At 34.5% G+C, this 17240-nt stretch overlaps 1 protein-coding gene across 13 annotated transcripts in view; it reads right to left on the bottom strand.

Moving 5' to 3' along the window:
- srpk2 (SRSF protein kinase 2) overlaps positions 1-17240 on the bottom strand; it is a 233143-nt gene that overhangs the window by 25837 nt on the left and 190066 nt on the right. For all 13 annotated transcript variants that reach the window (XM_072240919.1, XM_072240924.1, XM_072240922.1 and 10 more), the window contains 4 exons: positions 16360-16842; positions 9758-9858; positions 7648-7755; positions 239-308 (listed from right to left, as the gene is read on the bottom strand). In XM_072240919.1, the coding sequence (XP_072097020.1) occupies positions 239-308; positions 7648-7755; positions 9758-9858; positions 16360-16842 (762 nt within the window). The remainder of the gene's footprint in view (positions 1-238; positions 309-7647; positions 7756-9757; positions 9859-16359; positions 16843-17240) is intronic.

The following is a 17240-nucleotide window of genomic DNA, read 5'->3' as shown; positions in this document are numbered from 1 at the left end:
CCCAAAATACACATTCAAGCAGTAATAGTTTTAGTTGTTGGTCACAAATTAAATCAACATGTTTTAAATAACTCAGGAGTAAAAATGTATAGAAGTGAAAAATAAATGAAGTTGAGAATTAGAAAATGAAATTTTATTTGGTGGAGAAATCATCATAAGCTAGGAACATTCACAGCAAAGTGAATTAAATTAAAATATTCAAGTTTAATATAAGCTTTTCAATGTGCATATTACTCACCTTCATCCCTTGAATAATCTTCACCAGAATGAGGTTCAAATAAATAATCTCCAGTTGCAAGTTCAAAGGCCTTTTGAAAGATAAAGTAAAAATTTAACAGGTATAATCAATAATCATTCATTTAGACACACTTTATCAACTTCTGAAACACTTAAAAAATATTTAGTAATATATTTGCTGTTCCTTTATGAATGCCTTACTTCTGAAAGTAGCCAAATAAATCCAAGATCAAACAGATAGAATTATTTTGCCCTTTAATATATCCTTGGGGCTTTCAAAAAAACTTCACTTTTAATTTTGAAATGCAGCCACACTATTATGTAAATAAAGTGGCAACCGATGTGAACAACAAAATTTTACAACCACAGACTCACCCAGGCTCACTATCGCAGAAGGTGCTTTAGGAAGGCATTGGGCTAAAGAAGGTTGGGAAACACTATATTAAACCAACCTGATACACAAGGATGGATTCTGCAGTTGATTTGCCAAGATGCTGCCAGCATTAGGGAACATGTTATATGAAAAAAAGTTGAGTGAGGTATTGATTATTTTCTTTGGAACAAATGAGGATGAGAACACTTGATAGTGGTGTATAGGACGATATTCAGCATTGAAAGAGTGGACAGCCAGCACCTTTTTCCCAGGGCTGCAATGGTTAATGCCAGAAGAAAACCTTTTAAGGTGAGTGGAGGAAAGTTTAGGGGAAATGTCAGAGGTAGATATTTTTTCAGTGTTTTCTTGCTCTGTCATAGAGACTACTGTTTCATGTAATAAGCAGAAAAAATGAACTGGAAGAACTTTAAAAAAACATTTTTTACTGTAAAATTCTTAGAACTTCCCGGTAAATGTGCTTTTCTTACACTAAGTACAAGTGATTTTAAGAGCATACTCATCCACAAACACTATTTAATAATATCCTTAAGGGGGGCGTCACGTGATGACGTGGGATTGAGACGTGTAAATCCAGCTGTCCCGCAACAAATCAGTAAAGTACCGTTTAAACAAAACAAAGTTAATAAATATTTTCTGAAAACTATTTATAAACTTTGTAAGACTACTTTACGATATGCCTCCTAAACCGCAACAAAAGAAGTCTGCTGTTGCGAAGCAGCCGCAAGAGGGGAAGAAAAAAGGGCCTACTGCAACGATGGAGCCTCGGACTCAGGTTGGATCTCCTTCGGTAGAACAGGGAGCAATGGCGGTGGTAACGGGTTCTTCGAAGAAGGCACTGGAAATGCGCATGCGCAAAGAAGAGAGCATGCGCAAATCGACACAACGCAAACTACAAGAACCGACACCCACTGCAATTGAAAATGACTCAGAGTCAGAATTGGATTCTGCAGAGAACACAGATGAAGAGGAGGAGGAAGAATTGGAAGCGATTGGAAGTAAAGGAGATGATAGAGATGTAAGAGAGGCTATATTGCAATTAACGGCTGAACTAAGAAAAGTAAGAGAAGAGCTTAGAGATACGAAGATGTGCTATAATAAAGTTATGGAAAGACAGGACAAAATGGATAAGAAGCTTCAAAAGATGGAAAGAGCAATGGGGCATATGAATGATAGAGTGGAAAAAACAGAAAATGATTTGCTTGTCTGGAACTCGGAAAGAAATCGACTCTTGGAGAAAGTGGACATGTTGGAAAATTTCAGTAGACGTAATAATATTAAAATTGTTGGTCTTAAAGAAGGTACGGAGGGAGAAAAACCAATAGAATTTTTTCAAAAATGGATCCCGGATGTTTTGCAAATGGAAGAGGAGGTTCGACCAATTGAAATTGAGCGGGCACATAGAGCTCTAAGACCAAAACCAAAAGATGACCAATATCCAAGATCGATTTTAATAAAATTCTTAAGATTTCAAGACAAGGGAAGGATTCTACAGGCAGCTGCTCGAGCTGCCAAGGATAGAAAAGGGCCATTGATAATTAAAGGGAACAAAGTTTTTTTTCTACCCTGATATAAGTTATGAACTTTTGAAGAGAAGGAAGAAATTTAATCCAGTGAAAAAAAACCCTATGGGATCATGGTTATCAATTTATATTGCGTTATCCTGCAACCTTGAAGATTTTTTTGCCTGGTGGAGAAAAAAGATTTTTTGATGACTACCAGAAAGCAGAGCAGTTTGTGCGAGATTCTCTGAATATTCACCAGATACAAGAACAAATCCAGGGGAGCCAGAAGATGAAGATTGGGTTAAAGAATGGACTTGTTGGATTTTTGAAGCTGGATGAATGTATAAATATATCATTAATTATACGAGGGGGGTAAGAAAGGTTAAAACTGGAGGAATATTAGTTGGGAATAGTAACATTAATTTTGCCTATATATATATATAATTTTTTTTTGTTGCGGGGGAACTGGAAGAAACACTGATCGATTGCTACGCTAATCATGTGTGCAAGCGTGGCTTTTGCCACGACCCGTAAAATGGAGCGGGGTAGTGTTGTGTATCTTTTCATTCACAACATTAGTGGGGGGGTATTTTGTTTTTTCTTTTTTTGTATTCTTTCTATCTTTTCTTTCTTTTTGCCTGGAAGGTTGGGAGGGAAACACATAGCAACATGGTGAAGTTTAAAGAGATTCCCCAAGGAACTATGAGAGTTGAGAAGATAAGTAATGTTTTAGATTGGAGTAACTTTGTTAAGAATAATGACTAATTTATTGAATTTTTTGAGTTTTAATGTTAATGGGCTTAATGGACCAGTGAAAAGAAAAAGAATCTTAACACATATTAAAAAAATGAAGATAGATTTAGCTTTTTTTACAGGAAACACACCTAACAGAAACAGAACATCAGAAGCTAAAGAGAGATTGGGTGGGAAGTGTTGTTGCGGCTTCATTTAATTCAAAAGCGAGGGGAGTAGCAATTTTGATCAATAAAACGTTACCAATTAGAATACAAAATGTAATAACTGATTCTGCGGGGAGATATGTGATTATACATTGTCAACTTTTTTCTGAATTATGGACTTTTATGAATATTTATTCACCAAATGAAAATGATGCAAAATTCATACAAGAAGCTTTTCTGAATTTGGCGGATGCACATGAAAAAAATATTAATTGGAGGAGACTTTAATTTTTGCTTAGACCCAGTCTTAGATAGATCAACCAAGGCTGTTATAAAATCGAAGGTAGTAAATTTAACTTTATCATTGATGAACGATTTAAATTTGATTGATATATGGAGAAGAATCAATCCTAAAGGAAGAGACTATTCGTTCTATTCCCATAGACATAAAACTTACTCAAGGATAGATTTGTTTCTATTATCAATGCATATTCAACACAGAGTGAAAAATATGGAATATAAAGCAAGAATATTATCAGATCATTCCCCTTTATTATTGACAATAATAATGGCTGATACAGAAGAAGTGGCTTATAGATGGAGATTTAATTCAACATTATTAAAACGTCAAGATTTCTGTGATTTTATGAAAAAGCAGATTCAATTTTTTTTGGATACAGATTTTCATTCAGTGGATGATAAATTTATATTATGGGATGCGATGAAAGCATATCTTAGGGGCCAGATAATAAGTTATACGTCTAAAATTAAGAAAGAATATATGGCAGAACTAGATCAATTGGAAAAAGAGATTACAAAAATAGAAAAAGAATCTCAAAGATATATGTCAGAAGAAAAACGAAGACAACTTGTTAATAAGAAGTTACAATATAATACGCTTCAGACATATAGAACGGAAAAAGCAATTATAAGAACTAAACAAAGGTATTATGAGTTAGGTGAGAGAGCACATAAAATTCTTGCCTGGCAGTTGAAAACAGAACAAGCTTCCAAAACAATAAATGCAATTAGAACAAGGGCAAATAAAATATCTTATAAACCTCTTGAAATAAATGAAACTTTTAAAAATTTCTATTCTGAATTATATCAATCAGAATCCCAAAATGATGTTAATGAGATAGAAAGGTTTTTATCACAAATTTCTTTTCCAAAATTGAATTTGGAAGAACAGAAGGGATTAGATATGCCTTTTACATTAAAAGAAGTTGAAGAAGCTTTAGGATCACTCCAAAGTAATAAATCTCCAGAAGATGGTTTTCCAGCTGAATTTTATAAAAAATTTAAAGATTTATTATTTCCTCTTTTTATAGAACTAATACATCAAGCAGAAAAAATACATAAACTTCCAGAATCTTTTTCAACAGCGATTGTAATACTATTGCCAAAAAAAGACAGAGACCCTATGAAACCAACACCATACAGGCCTATTTCTTTATTGAATACGGATTATAAAATAATAGCAAAAATTTTATCGAATAGATTATCTAAATATTTACCAAAATTAATACATATGGATCAAACAGGATTGATTAAAAATAGACAATTGGCAGATAATGTAACCCGGCTACTCAGTATAATTCATTTGGCACAAAAAAGGGATGAGAAGAGTATAGTAGTAGCTTTGGATGCAGAAAAAGCATTTGATAGATTAGAATGGGATTTTTTATTTAAAGTATTAGAAAAATATGGGTTAGGAACATCTTTTATAAATTGGATTAAAACTTTAAATTCTAACCCTAAAGCTAAAGTAGTGACAAATTCTCAAATTTCAACACCATTCCAGTTAAAAAGGTCAACTAGACAAGGTTGTCCATTATCACCTGCTTTATTTGTACTGGCGATAGAGCCATTAGCAGAACTAATCAGAATTGATCCAGATATTATGGGTTTTAGAGTTAATCAGGAGGAATATAAAATTAATCTTTTTGCCGATGATGTTTTGATCTATTTAACAAACCCACAACATTCGTTACATAAACTATCTTCTAGATTGGATGAATATGGGAAGGTATCAGGTTACAAAATAAATTGGGATAAAAGTGAAATTTTACTAAAGGAGACTATAGTCAATGTCGATTAGTAACCCAATTTAGATGGCCGGTAAATGGTATAAAGTATTTAGGTATAAGACTTGATAATGATGTAAAGAATTTATATAATTTTAATTATTTACCACTGTTGAAAAAAATTCAAGAAGATTTTGACAAATGGATGATACTACCAATAACATTAGTAGGTAGAGTCAATGTTGTAAAAATGAATATATTTCCTAGATTACAGTATTTGTTTCAAACATTACCAATACAATTGCCACAGAAATTTTTTCAAGAGTTAAATAAATGTGTGAGAAAATTTCTTTGGAAAGGTAAAATGTCAAGAATATCATTGGAAAAATTGACATGTAAATTTAGGAGGGTTACAACTTCCAAACTTTAAAAACTATTATAAAGCAAATCAACTTAGATTTATTGCATCTTTCTTCGATGATCAAAAACCAGCATGGATTAAAATAGAACTAGATAAGATAGGAGAAAATAGACCTCAAGATTTTATATATAAATGGGAATCTAAATGGATACGGGAAAAGAAAGAATCTCCTATATTAACACATTTGATTGATTTATGGAATAAGATAAATGATGATAATGAAACACAGAAATCTCTATTAGCAAGGAGACCTTTGTTTCAAAACAGACTTATTCCTTCTACAATGGACAATCAACTTTTATATAATTGGTACCAAAAAGGGATTAAATTTATAGGAGATTGTTTTGAACGAGGTATTTTGATGTCATTTGAACAATTAAAGGATAAATATAAAATATCTAATAATACTTTCTTTTGTTACTTTCAATTAAAGGCTTACTTAAAAGGTAAGCTGGGTCAAACAATGTTTTTGCCAAAACCTAATGAAATTGAAATTTTAATTCAAAAAGGGAAAATTAAAAAATTTATTTCTTGTATGTATAATTTGATTCAAGAACAGACAATTAAACAAGGAACCCATAAGTCAAAGCAAAAATGGGAAACAGATTTGAATATTAATATTGATGAAACAAATTGGTCAAGACTCTGTCTTGACAGTATGACAAATACAATAAATGTTCGACTTAGATTAGTACAATATAATTTTTTACACCAATTATATATTACACCACAAAAAATAAATAGATTAAATTCAAATCTATCTGATAAATGCTTTCGGTGTAATCAAGAAATTGGTACTTTTTTACATTCTACTTGGTCTTGTTTTAAAATTCAACCCTTTTGGATAAATTTAAGAGTCTTATTGGAACAAATTACTGGAACTCAACTTCCACATAACCCTGTATTATTTCTATTAGGTGATATTGAAGGGATAAAACCGAAACTTAAATTGAATAAATATCAGAAAGAATTTATAAAAATTGCATTGGCAGTAGCTAAGAAGACTATAGCAGTTACTTGGAAATCTGATTCGTATTTAAGTATGGATCGTTGGAATAATGAAATGGCTAGTTCTATTCCACTCGAAAAAATTACTTATAATTTAAGAGATAAATATGTAACATTTTTGAATATTTGGCGGCCTTATTTACAAAAGATAGGATGGCATATTTAAGTGCTCCAATAAAGACCTTGGTCCCTTGGGGAAAGTAACGAATAATTATACCAAATTTATTTTGAATCCCATGGAGCATGTGGAAACCTTCCAACACCCAGGCGGTTCTTTTCTTTTTTCTCTCTTTCTTTCTTTTTAGGTAGGGCTATATATATGGGGGGGGGGAGGGTAGATTTTATCTTTTCATGTATTCTTTTTGAAAACTCAATAAAAATTATATTTAAAAAAAATAATAATATCCTTAACCCCAAATTTTGAATGTTTGGTGTTTGGATTGTCATTCTGTTAGTTGAGTATGTTAAAATTTAATTATCTTTTAAGTTTATGGATAATTCCAACTTAATAACGCATTGAATTTTCAATCATTTTTGTTCTGATAAGTATTTAAAATATAACTTAAAAGTTGAGTTATAGTCTCTTGTCCTTGAAAATTCTTTAGATTAAATGTCCATCACTGTTACTACTAAATATTAATGATTCCATGTCAGACCACAACATCAATTGACATCAGATAGTGGTAAATCCGCACCAGAAAACTGATAGATTTTTGTTTTCCTTTGGCTAGCTTTCCTTGAGGTCAGGGTCGAGTGCTATCACTTCGCTGTTCACAACAAAATCCAGGGACCAAAGAGTTTTTCTCTTCTGTTGCTTGTTGTGTTCTACTGAATATGCTACCGTACGTCAGTGCCGGAATGTGTAGTGACACTTGCAGGCTATCCGCAGCACATCCTTAGGTTATGTTTATTGTTAATGCAAATAATGCATTTCACTGTATGTTTTGATGTGCATGAGATTGGTAAGTAAACATATGGGCAAATTTATCAAGTTATGAAAAACACAACTTCTGGAAATATTAAGCACCAAGAATTTATTTAAATGTTACATCATTTATATAAATGAATGTAGCAAAATTTAACCTAAGTATGGTTTTGAAGAAGCAATGCATTTTGCAATTTTGAAAGAACTATTTAAATTTCAAAATAATAAGCTTACCATACAAGCTGTACTCCATACATCAGCAGGTGTACTGTACCCAGCACCAATTAGAACTTCTATTGATCGATACTGTCGTGTCTGGATATCTTCTGTAAAATGCTTGTGCTGCAATTAATTTTTAAAGTTATTTTCTACACAAGCATAGATTGCTTGTTCTGTCTTACAAAATTCATGATAAATTAACTAGTCATAAAAAATCAAATAGGGGATTTAAAATTGGAAAGCAAATAGTATATTTATTGACAATGAAAACTGAATGATGAATCTGCAAAAATCTGAGCCTATCACCTTCATGTAGATTTTGGAGACAACTGTTGAGTTTTAACTCAACTTTTCAAAACAAGTTTTATAACAGAACAAAGCATACTATTTGGTTTGGCCTCTTAAAACCTAACTTTAGTTTGACCTCATTTCACTATTTCAAATTTGACATCTTGCTAAAAGAATAAACATAATTGCACAGTTATCTTAGCAAAATTACAATGTTCATTTACTAATCCTTTTTGATTCATAAAAATAGTTTGGTTTCAGAAACAGCATTAATTTCACTAACTTCCTTTGCTCAGCTCCTTTCAAAACATCTTGGAAGCAACTGTGTTTGGAAAATAGCTTCTTTACTTTCCATTTATTTTAAACTGTGCAAATATAGGGAGATACCTATATTATGTGATAGTAATTATAGCACTAAATGCCAGTAGCACGTGGCTGCTTTCAGTGCTCCTTCTGGCAAAGTGGCTTGATCCAATCTCAGGTGATCAACCAACAACACAGGAAGGAATCTCTTCTCTTTAGAGACTGATTGGGATGGCCAGGTTAATGCCAATTTATACCGATTTTTGAGCTCAGGATCAGAATTTTTATCACTGACTTATCTGACATGAAGTTTGTTGTTTTGCGGCAGCAATACAATGGAAATACATTAAATTATTATAAGTTACAAAGTAAATAAATTGTGCTAATAAAAATAATGAAGTAATATTCATGGGTTCACAGGCAATTCAGAAATCTGATGATGGAGGGGAAAAAGCTGCTCTTAAACCATTGAATGCAGGTCTTCAAGCTTGTGCATCTCCTTCCCAACAGTAGTATCAAGCAAGTTTAGTCTCTCTAGCTTAAACTGGACTTGAGCTAACATTCCAAAAATGAACTAATACTACCATTATTCAGTATATTAACCAGCCCTATTTCAATTCTGAACTCAAGTAATTTGGCTGAAAGACAGACTATAATAAATTTATTTAATTACATTTCTATAAAATGTAATGTAACGCACTGTAAGGTTTCACTGCTAATGTAATGGCTTCTTTGTAATGTTCACTGCTGAAGTAACGGTTTCTCTGTAGCAGCAATGTTTGGGTTAATGCTGGAGATAACAGGACAATGGGATGCATGTTAGCCAATCAGGATTTTGTTGCCCTGTCTTGTGAATCTGGACGCAATTGAGTTTGCGGGCTTGAGTGAGTGAGAGAGAGGGGGTGTGTGTGTGAGGGGTGTGTGTGTATGTGGGGGGGGGGTGTATGTGGGGGGGGGTGTGTGGGGGGGGGTGCGTGTGTGTGGGGGTGTGTGTGTGTGTGGGGGTGTGTGTGTGTGTGGGTGTGTGTGTGTGGAGGGGGCTGTGAGGGGGAGGGGTCCCGCGAGGAGGGGGGGTCCGTGAGGGGGGTGGCGTGAGAGTGAGACAGTGAGATTTGGTAGATTGCCAGACGGGGTGGACTCAGAGGAGGTCAATGGGGCTGGTCCGTGTATGAGTGAGCTCCAACTTTGCGCACAGACTGTTAATAAGATTGAGCCCTTTTTTTTATTCTTTTATTTCGTTTCTCTACTAACCATATAGTCAAAGTAAGAGTTATAATCGCATATTGTGTACTGTTTGTTATTTCAGGGTACTAATTTGTAACAGGGGACGGATCATGCAGCATCCACCCAAACGAGATTTCTTAAGTTTGGCCGGGCTGGGGATTATCACCCCCTATAGTAAGCCACTAGGCGAAGAGAGAATTACAACAATTTCTCAGGATTTTTAATTACTTGATCATAAAACCCAATCTGAATCTTGTGAACAGTCCTGTAAATAAATGATTAACATGATAGCATGCATTATTATACTTACAACCCAACAAGCATTTCCCAGATCAGCAATTTTAACTCTGATTTTCTCTGCATTTCTTGGATCAAGTGGATTTACCAACAAATCTGCAGCACGAATCTTTACTGCAAAACAGAAATAATTAGAATCTTTAGAGTTATCAAAGTTGCTGTGCAAAGAAAAAGTCAAACAAATTATTTAAACTGCAATTATCTGCATAAACAAGAAGTTCCAAACAGTAAGTGCACAATAACCTCAACAAGAAGTAACATCCCAGATTTTGGAGTACTATTAATAGTAACTCTGTATGCAGCTGCTGTTTGTGGCTGCAGGGAAAACAGAAACTATGTTCTGGTGTCTAGACACAGAATTATATAGAAATCTGTCCGTTTCTGTGTCTTCCATAGATGGCAATGATGCAACCAATGAAATGGAATCAATGCAGACAAACAGATGAAAATGTTTGGAGCTATCAAATCAGGAATGAATGAGCTTTTAGTAGTTTAATAAATCACAATTAGTGAAACAGATCTGGCACTAAAAAACAAATAATATTCTACATTTTTAAGACCAAGAAAATTAATACTGCAGATCTTTCTTAACCATTATTCTACTTCCTCTATTATTTATGTCTCATATTTAAATGCCCCTCAATGTCCATTGTTTCCTATACAATGGCTTAAACAAAATTACTTTTTTCTTATTTTAATTACTATTCTATTAGTTTTTTTTTTAATTTGTCTGCTTCAGTCTGTTCAGTGTAAGAATTTCTCAACTGCATTCCTTCTCACAGAAGCCACAGGTCATCTATAGATGGAGCTGCAATGGTAAGAACGAAAAAAAAGAAATCTTTATTGGTAAGTCTGTGAAAAATAAATCATAACAACATAACTGAAGTGAATCATGGTGAAATTTTACTCCTGCAGAGGAAATAATCAATTTACATGTCAACTATTAATTATTGACATTAAAACAGTATTACAATCAAAAGAAAAGTAAGCTATCAAGAAAAGATTTCCTATATTTAACAGAATTTGAAATCTTGTCCTATGTCACATTTCAACACCACAAATAAGGTTCCCATAGAATCACTATAAATGTCATAGAAGCGACGCCGAAGTGGCATAAATGCAACCGAGATACTAACAAAAAGATGTCTGACAACTTAAATAACTGGTAACTCACAAACCACTCTGAATAAAAATTTGAGCTAAGCCAGACCAAATAATTATATAAAAAGAAAAGGGGCACTGGTTTTATAAAATTTGTTTACTGATGAACGTTTGGCTGCTGAAACACGTGATTCTGCAATACTGGGAAGCTATCACAAAATAATCCCTCAATGTGCATGTGGCAATTTTCAGGACAGAACATTCAAGTAACACCTTCTGTTTGTCTGCATAGAAGGTGCTTCCTTATATGATAATCAGTTTATGGTAGATAAATACTACTTTGAATGTGCAAGTTTTTTTATTTATTAATTGAAATAACTCCCAATCTTCCATTAGTGATAAAAGGATAAAAAGGCAGCTGCATGCTTCTAACCTCGGCTATCACCATGGAAATTCTTAAACTTGAGGTTTATTTAACAGTTTGGAATTTATCATGAACGTAGGGTTTTGATTATTTTAAAGCAAAGTCTTGTAAAGATCAGTTTCATTGAAAACTACTCTTACTTAAAAAAATTAACTACTGTGTATTTTAAACCAACTTTCTCCTAGCAGCAGATAATCAATTAGTAGGGAGAAAGTTTCCATTCTAAGAACTGCCCAAGAACAAATACGGAATTCAAAGTCTTCTGACAACACCTTAACAAGAAGAACAAAAAGCAAGAAAATGAATGAATAAAAATTTATTCTAATGCAGTCAGTCTCTCAATCGACTGGAGGTGAAGTCATCTAGATTCTGCTCTTCCAAGCCCTTGAGCTCCAACTTCCAAGGACATAAGAAATAACCAAGGAGCAGAAGTAACCATCTGGCCCATTGAGCCTGCTCTGCCACTCAATAAACTCATGGCTGATTTGCCTGTGGACTCAGTTTCACCTACCAGCCCTATTCTCCCATAACTCTTAAGTCCCCTGCTATAGTATGACTGCTGGAACTGCATTTTTCACCTTGGCTCCAAAGTAACAGTTTTGTTTGGTAGTATTCATGCGTGGTTGAATGACAATTAAACTTGAACTTGAACTAGTTATATTCTCATTTACTAAAGGCAGCAACTTTCTTGCTTCTACCCTGTTTTAACCCTTTCATAATTTTATATGTTGCAATAAGGTTCCCTCTCATTCTTCTGAATTCCAGTGAGCATAGCCCTATGTGACTCAATCTCTCCTCATAGGCTAACCACCTCATCTCCAGAAGCAAATTGGTGAACATCCTCTGCAGTGCCTCCAAAGCTAGTTTATATTTTCTCAGGTAAGGAGAGCAGAACTGCATACAGTATTCCAGGTGCAGCCTCACCAGCACCCACTACAGTTGCAATGTATCCTCCCTGCTCTTAAATTCAATCCTTTTAGCAGTGAAGACCATCATTCCATTTGCCTTCTTGATAACCTGTTTCAACTCCAAACCAACCTTTCAAGATTCCTACAAAAGCACTCCCAAGTCCCTCTGCACAAAGGCATGCCACGATCTTCACCATTTAAATAACATGATCTTCTATTTTTCCTTCTGAAGTAGATAACCTCATATTTACCAACATTGTTCTCCATCTACCAGACCCTTGCCCACCCACATGTACCTCTCTGTAGATTCTACACATCCTCCGGTTAGAATTCTGAGAATTTGAGATAAGTTATCATAAAAGCACCTCTGCTGAAACTTCTGCTATTTCTCTCAGTACCCTGGGATGCATTCCATCAGGGCCAAGGGATTTATCTACCTTTAAGCCTACCTCTTTAGTGATGGTAGTTGTATTGAGGTCCTCACCTCCCACCACATCCATAACATCTCTTTTGCGTGTTAGACATGTCCTCTTTCATGAAGACATAAACAAAATAGATGTTTAAAATATCTGCCATTTCCAAATTACTCTATATTAATTCCTATTTTTCCACCGTCCAATGGACACCCTTTTCTGCTTTATGTGATCATAAAAAACTTATCCTATCTGTTTTTATATTTTACATGCTGGTTTATTTTCATAATCTATATTTTTCTTTATTGTTTCTTTAGTGGTTCTTTGTTGTTTTTAGAAGCTTTCCCAATCTTCTAATTTCTCACTACTCTTGGCCAGGGGTCCCCAAGCTTTTTTGCACTGAGGACCAGTTTAATATTGACAATATTCTTGCGGACAGGGGAGCTTGAAGTAGGTGTTGAACAAACTTCCAGTAGAAGTGGTAGAGGCAGGTTCGATATTATCATTTAAAGAAAAATTGGATAGCTATATGGACAGGAAAGGAATGGAGGGTTATGGGCTGAGTGCAGGTCAGTGGGACTAGGTGGAGTAAGAATTCGGCACGGACTAGAAGGGCAGAGATCACCTGTTTCCGTGTTGTAATTGTTATATAAGCAAGTCAATAGCATCATAACATTTTAAGTAACATTGGTTATTAAACACAGCACATATTTTCCCCTTACGAACATATAAAATCATTGCAACACACCAATATTGCTGAATCAGTGGGAGCCCTGGGCTTGTTTTCCTGAAACAAGACGGTCTTATCGAGGGGTAATGGGAGACAGCGATACTAAAGGGGTTCCTCATTTCCAGTCTATTCCGCAATTTCGTTTTCGTTGCATTCATTGCAGAAAACTCCGCTTCGCAGAAAATTATTGGAAACGAAAGCAACATTTTCAGTGCTTTCGTGGCTATCTCAGGATATTTAGCCCTGACTTTGATCCAGAATGCCGGCAGAGCTGTTATGTCAAACATACTTTTCAGCCTGCCGTCATCTGCAAGCTCAAGGAATTGATCTCCTTCCCGCGCTGACGTGGATGATGCAAGGGTAATGACCTCCTGTGCGTTCAACGGTGGGCATGACAGGGAATGAGGAAAGGTGCAGCTGACTCATATCGCCAAATCATATCGTTTTCTCACGGCCTGGTAGCGCATGCTTTGTGGCCCGGTACCAGTCCACGGCCCGGTGGTTGGGGACCGCTGCTCTTGGTGACTTTGTATTCATGAACTTTTGCTTTCAAGGCTTCCCTTATTTTTTTATTTACCCAAGGCTATCTCCATCACCCCCACCTTTACTGTCCTTCCTTTTAACTAGAACACTTTTATTAAGTGCATTGAAATCTCTCTTTGAAAGTATTCCACTGCTCTTCAACTGTCCCATCATATAGCCTGTGTTCTCAGTCTACACTTGACAAATTTTAACAACGTTGTCCCCCTTGTTTAAGCATAATACATTGGTTCTAGATTGAATTGCACCCTCCATTTATATGAGAAATTCAATCATACTGTGATCAATCTTTCTAAGAGGTTTCCAAAATACAAGATCACTAATTTTACCCATCTCACTGCACAGGACCGAATCTAAGATAGCATGTTCCATTGTTGGTTTAGTTACATTCTGTCAAAGAAAGTTGTCATAAATGCATTGTATGAAGTCCTCCTCAGGACTGCCTTGACCAAATAGAATCAACCAATCTATGTATGTTAAAATACCCTCACGGCAACTGCCATTCCATTCTTATTTGCATCAGATATTTCTTGGTTTATTGCCTGTGGCAATGTTATTATTTGATGGCCTATAGACAACTCTACCGTGGATTACTGTGACAATGATGTTCTACATGGAAAAAAGGAATTCCTGCTCTCACTTCTCTGCAAGAAACCCAGACTGATTTTAATCCATGTTAGCAAAAACTGCCAGATTTACAACATCCCAGCAGAGGATACTGACGTACCACAGTGAGAAAAATAATTGAAATTGATGACCCAACATTAGTATTTAGAATGTAGGGGAACGTAGTATTCATTCTGGCAATATACCAAAATGATGCATGAGATTGATGTTTCAGATCTACAGATGTTGAAAATGTTTGACATATACGTAATGGTTTTAATCAATTATTTAATTTCAATGAGAACTCCTCCCATTCTTTTGAAATTTCAGAATATTTTCTGGCTGGCAATTAACAGGTAAATTAAAAGAACAAGATCATTCCACTGTGCCATGGAACCAGGTTTCCTGAGGGTAGAGGAGCCCAAATCAACAGCAAACTCAGCAAGACGTAATACCATGCTGATAATTTTTTTTTCCTCTCCTGATGCCTCCCTTCACATGATCATTTTGAAAACGATAAAATGACCTCAATGTTCATGAACAGCTTAAGAGACATTAACAAGCTGATTTCATCAAGGCAATCTCATGACATGGGAGACCATTTTATTCCTCCCAGTCCAAAAAGAGAAAACAAATGACAATTTAGGACTGATCGAAGAAAAGTTCTATGATATTTCACTTAGAGAATAGGAGGACTATGTTTCAAAGTCAAGCAAATCACAAGGAATAAAGTGCAGGAAAATTAAGAAATGAATCCAAGATATGGACTATAATACTTCCACAGTATTCTGTAAAGTTGCTAGTCATTAGGTAACATTGACAGCAGGTCACGCCAGGGATTGTGTCTCACTGGATGTCAAGGCAATTTAGAGATAATGGTCATAAATAGTTGGAACTACATTACCCTGCATATAATCTTGTGAAAAACTGGATTTTCCGATAACGTTGTTTCTGAACATTCAGAAATTTGTCAAGTTGCCTCATAAATATAAATTAGACTAGCCAAAATTGGGTTCGTATTTTATGTCACAAGATCTTATTACATAATTGACAGCCGCTCAACCTCACAATTACATTTAAGGAGTAATTTGACTTTTATAGTTTCATTCCTTAGGTAGTAGGTTGTTCTAACAAAGTTTTTGTTTAAATTATATACTTTTTAATTAGTTCCTTTTAACTGTGTTTCTCACCATAAATCTAATTCTTTGTCTCCATTTCTCTCTCTGTATCTAAGTTGGCTCCAACTCAACTATTTCATTTGCCATCATTCAGGATGCAGCTTAATCTTTAATTTTAATTGATTCTGGAGGTATTGTGTTGATTAGGCATTTGCAAGGTCTCCTTCACCACTTTATCTTCTCATATTGCCAACAATAAGGGGTACAAATAAATTGGAGCTGAAAGAATAACATCTAACTAATATCTAAGTTCTGTATCATTTCCAAAAGAATTTAAAGGCTGTAAAACAATCCTAAGGGAAATTTAAAACGATTCTTTCACCTCAATATACCAGTGTTCTTATTACCATGTTTAAGTTGTTTGTTACATGATATCAATAATCAAACATAATTCTAGTATATATGAAAAATATTTTACATAGAACTTCAAGTTATATTTCTCTGATACTGATTGAAAATGTAATTGAGTAATTGCTTGACTTTTATGGATGGTTCTCTGTGGTCAGTGATCAGCATTGTCAATTCACCGCTATCCACAAATCCTAGGCTTCTTCAGTTTATTACTGTTAAATCAATTTTTCATGTTAAAATGAAAAATATCATATTAATTGGAATATTAAATAAATTCAGTGACATCAGTATGGATTTAGAATACATTGTAAGTTTAGCTCCTTTATATTAATTTTGTAAAAGGACAAATAATGTGGATACTCACATTTTGGCACATCTCCAGTACTGGATGCAGATACAGTTCTACTCCTATCTTGTGATGGACTACTGTCTTCATGCTCAGTCACTGTTGATCCATCTGATCCACAAGCTGCAGATTCTAAAAGCTTGGAAAATACAGACTCAGACATTTCAGAGAATTGAGACTCTGGGCTCTTATTCTGTCCATTTTGTATATCTCCATTAAGCTGTCCATAAGGATTATTAGAAGTTAAATTCTCAGCATTTGGTCCATCAAGTGGACTATCTTCTGCATTGGGACATTCATCATCATCCTCATCCTCCTCATCATCATCTTCTTCCTCATCACAAAATGGCTCAAGTAAAAATGGGCCATTTTCAATGTGCCCATTTGTTTTCAGTGTTTCATCACATTTTGTATCTGTCCTGGTAACTGTATTTTCTACTTCATCTTTTCCCACATTTTCTTTCTCTGTATCTTCTTTTTCTTCCTGATCATCAACTTCATCTAGTAAGTTAATTAAAAAGGTACATGTTAAATCAAACAAATAGGTCCAGGGAGCAAAATCCAATAAAAATAAGACATAATGCAAACAAAAAAGACTCAAAAGGATTAAAGGATAAGAAAATAAGTGACTGGAAATATCAGAAAAAAAGAAGTTTATCCTCAAAATGAATAAATTGATGTTCAATTTTGTGGGAGAGAAGTACTGTTTAATAAACTTAACTAATGTAAAGTTCAAACTCACGTCTATGGAATCTGAAATGAGTCATACAAAGTTAACCCAAGATCTGTTTTTCTAAAAACAGAGATCAAAATAAATTCATAAACTGAACACTGAAGTTTAAAAACAAAAAATATGAATGTTGCTTTTATATACATACATACAAAGGAATGCCATGGTT

This window comes from Mobula birostris, chromosome 23 (assembly GCF_030028105.1).
Source record: "Mobula birostris isolate sMobBir1 chromosome 23, sMobBir1.hap1, whole genome shotgun sequence".
NCBI lineage: Eukaryota > Metazoa > Chordata > Chondrichthyes > Myliobatiformes > Myliobatidae > Mobula > Mobula birostris.
The sequence above is the reverse complement of the archived record's forward strand: the minus strand, read 5'-3'. Positions and strand labels throughout refer to the sequence as shown.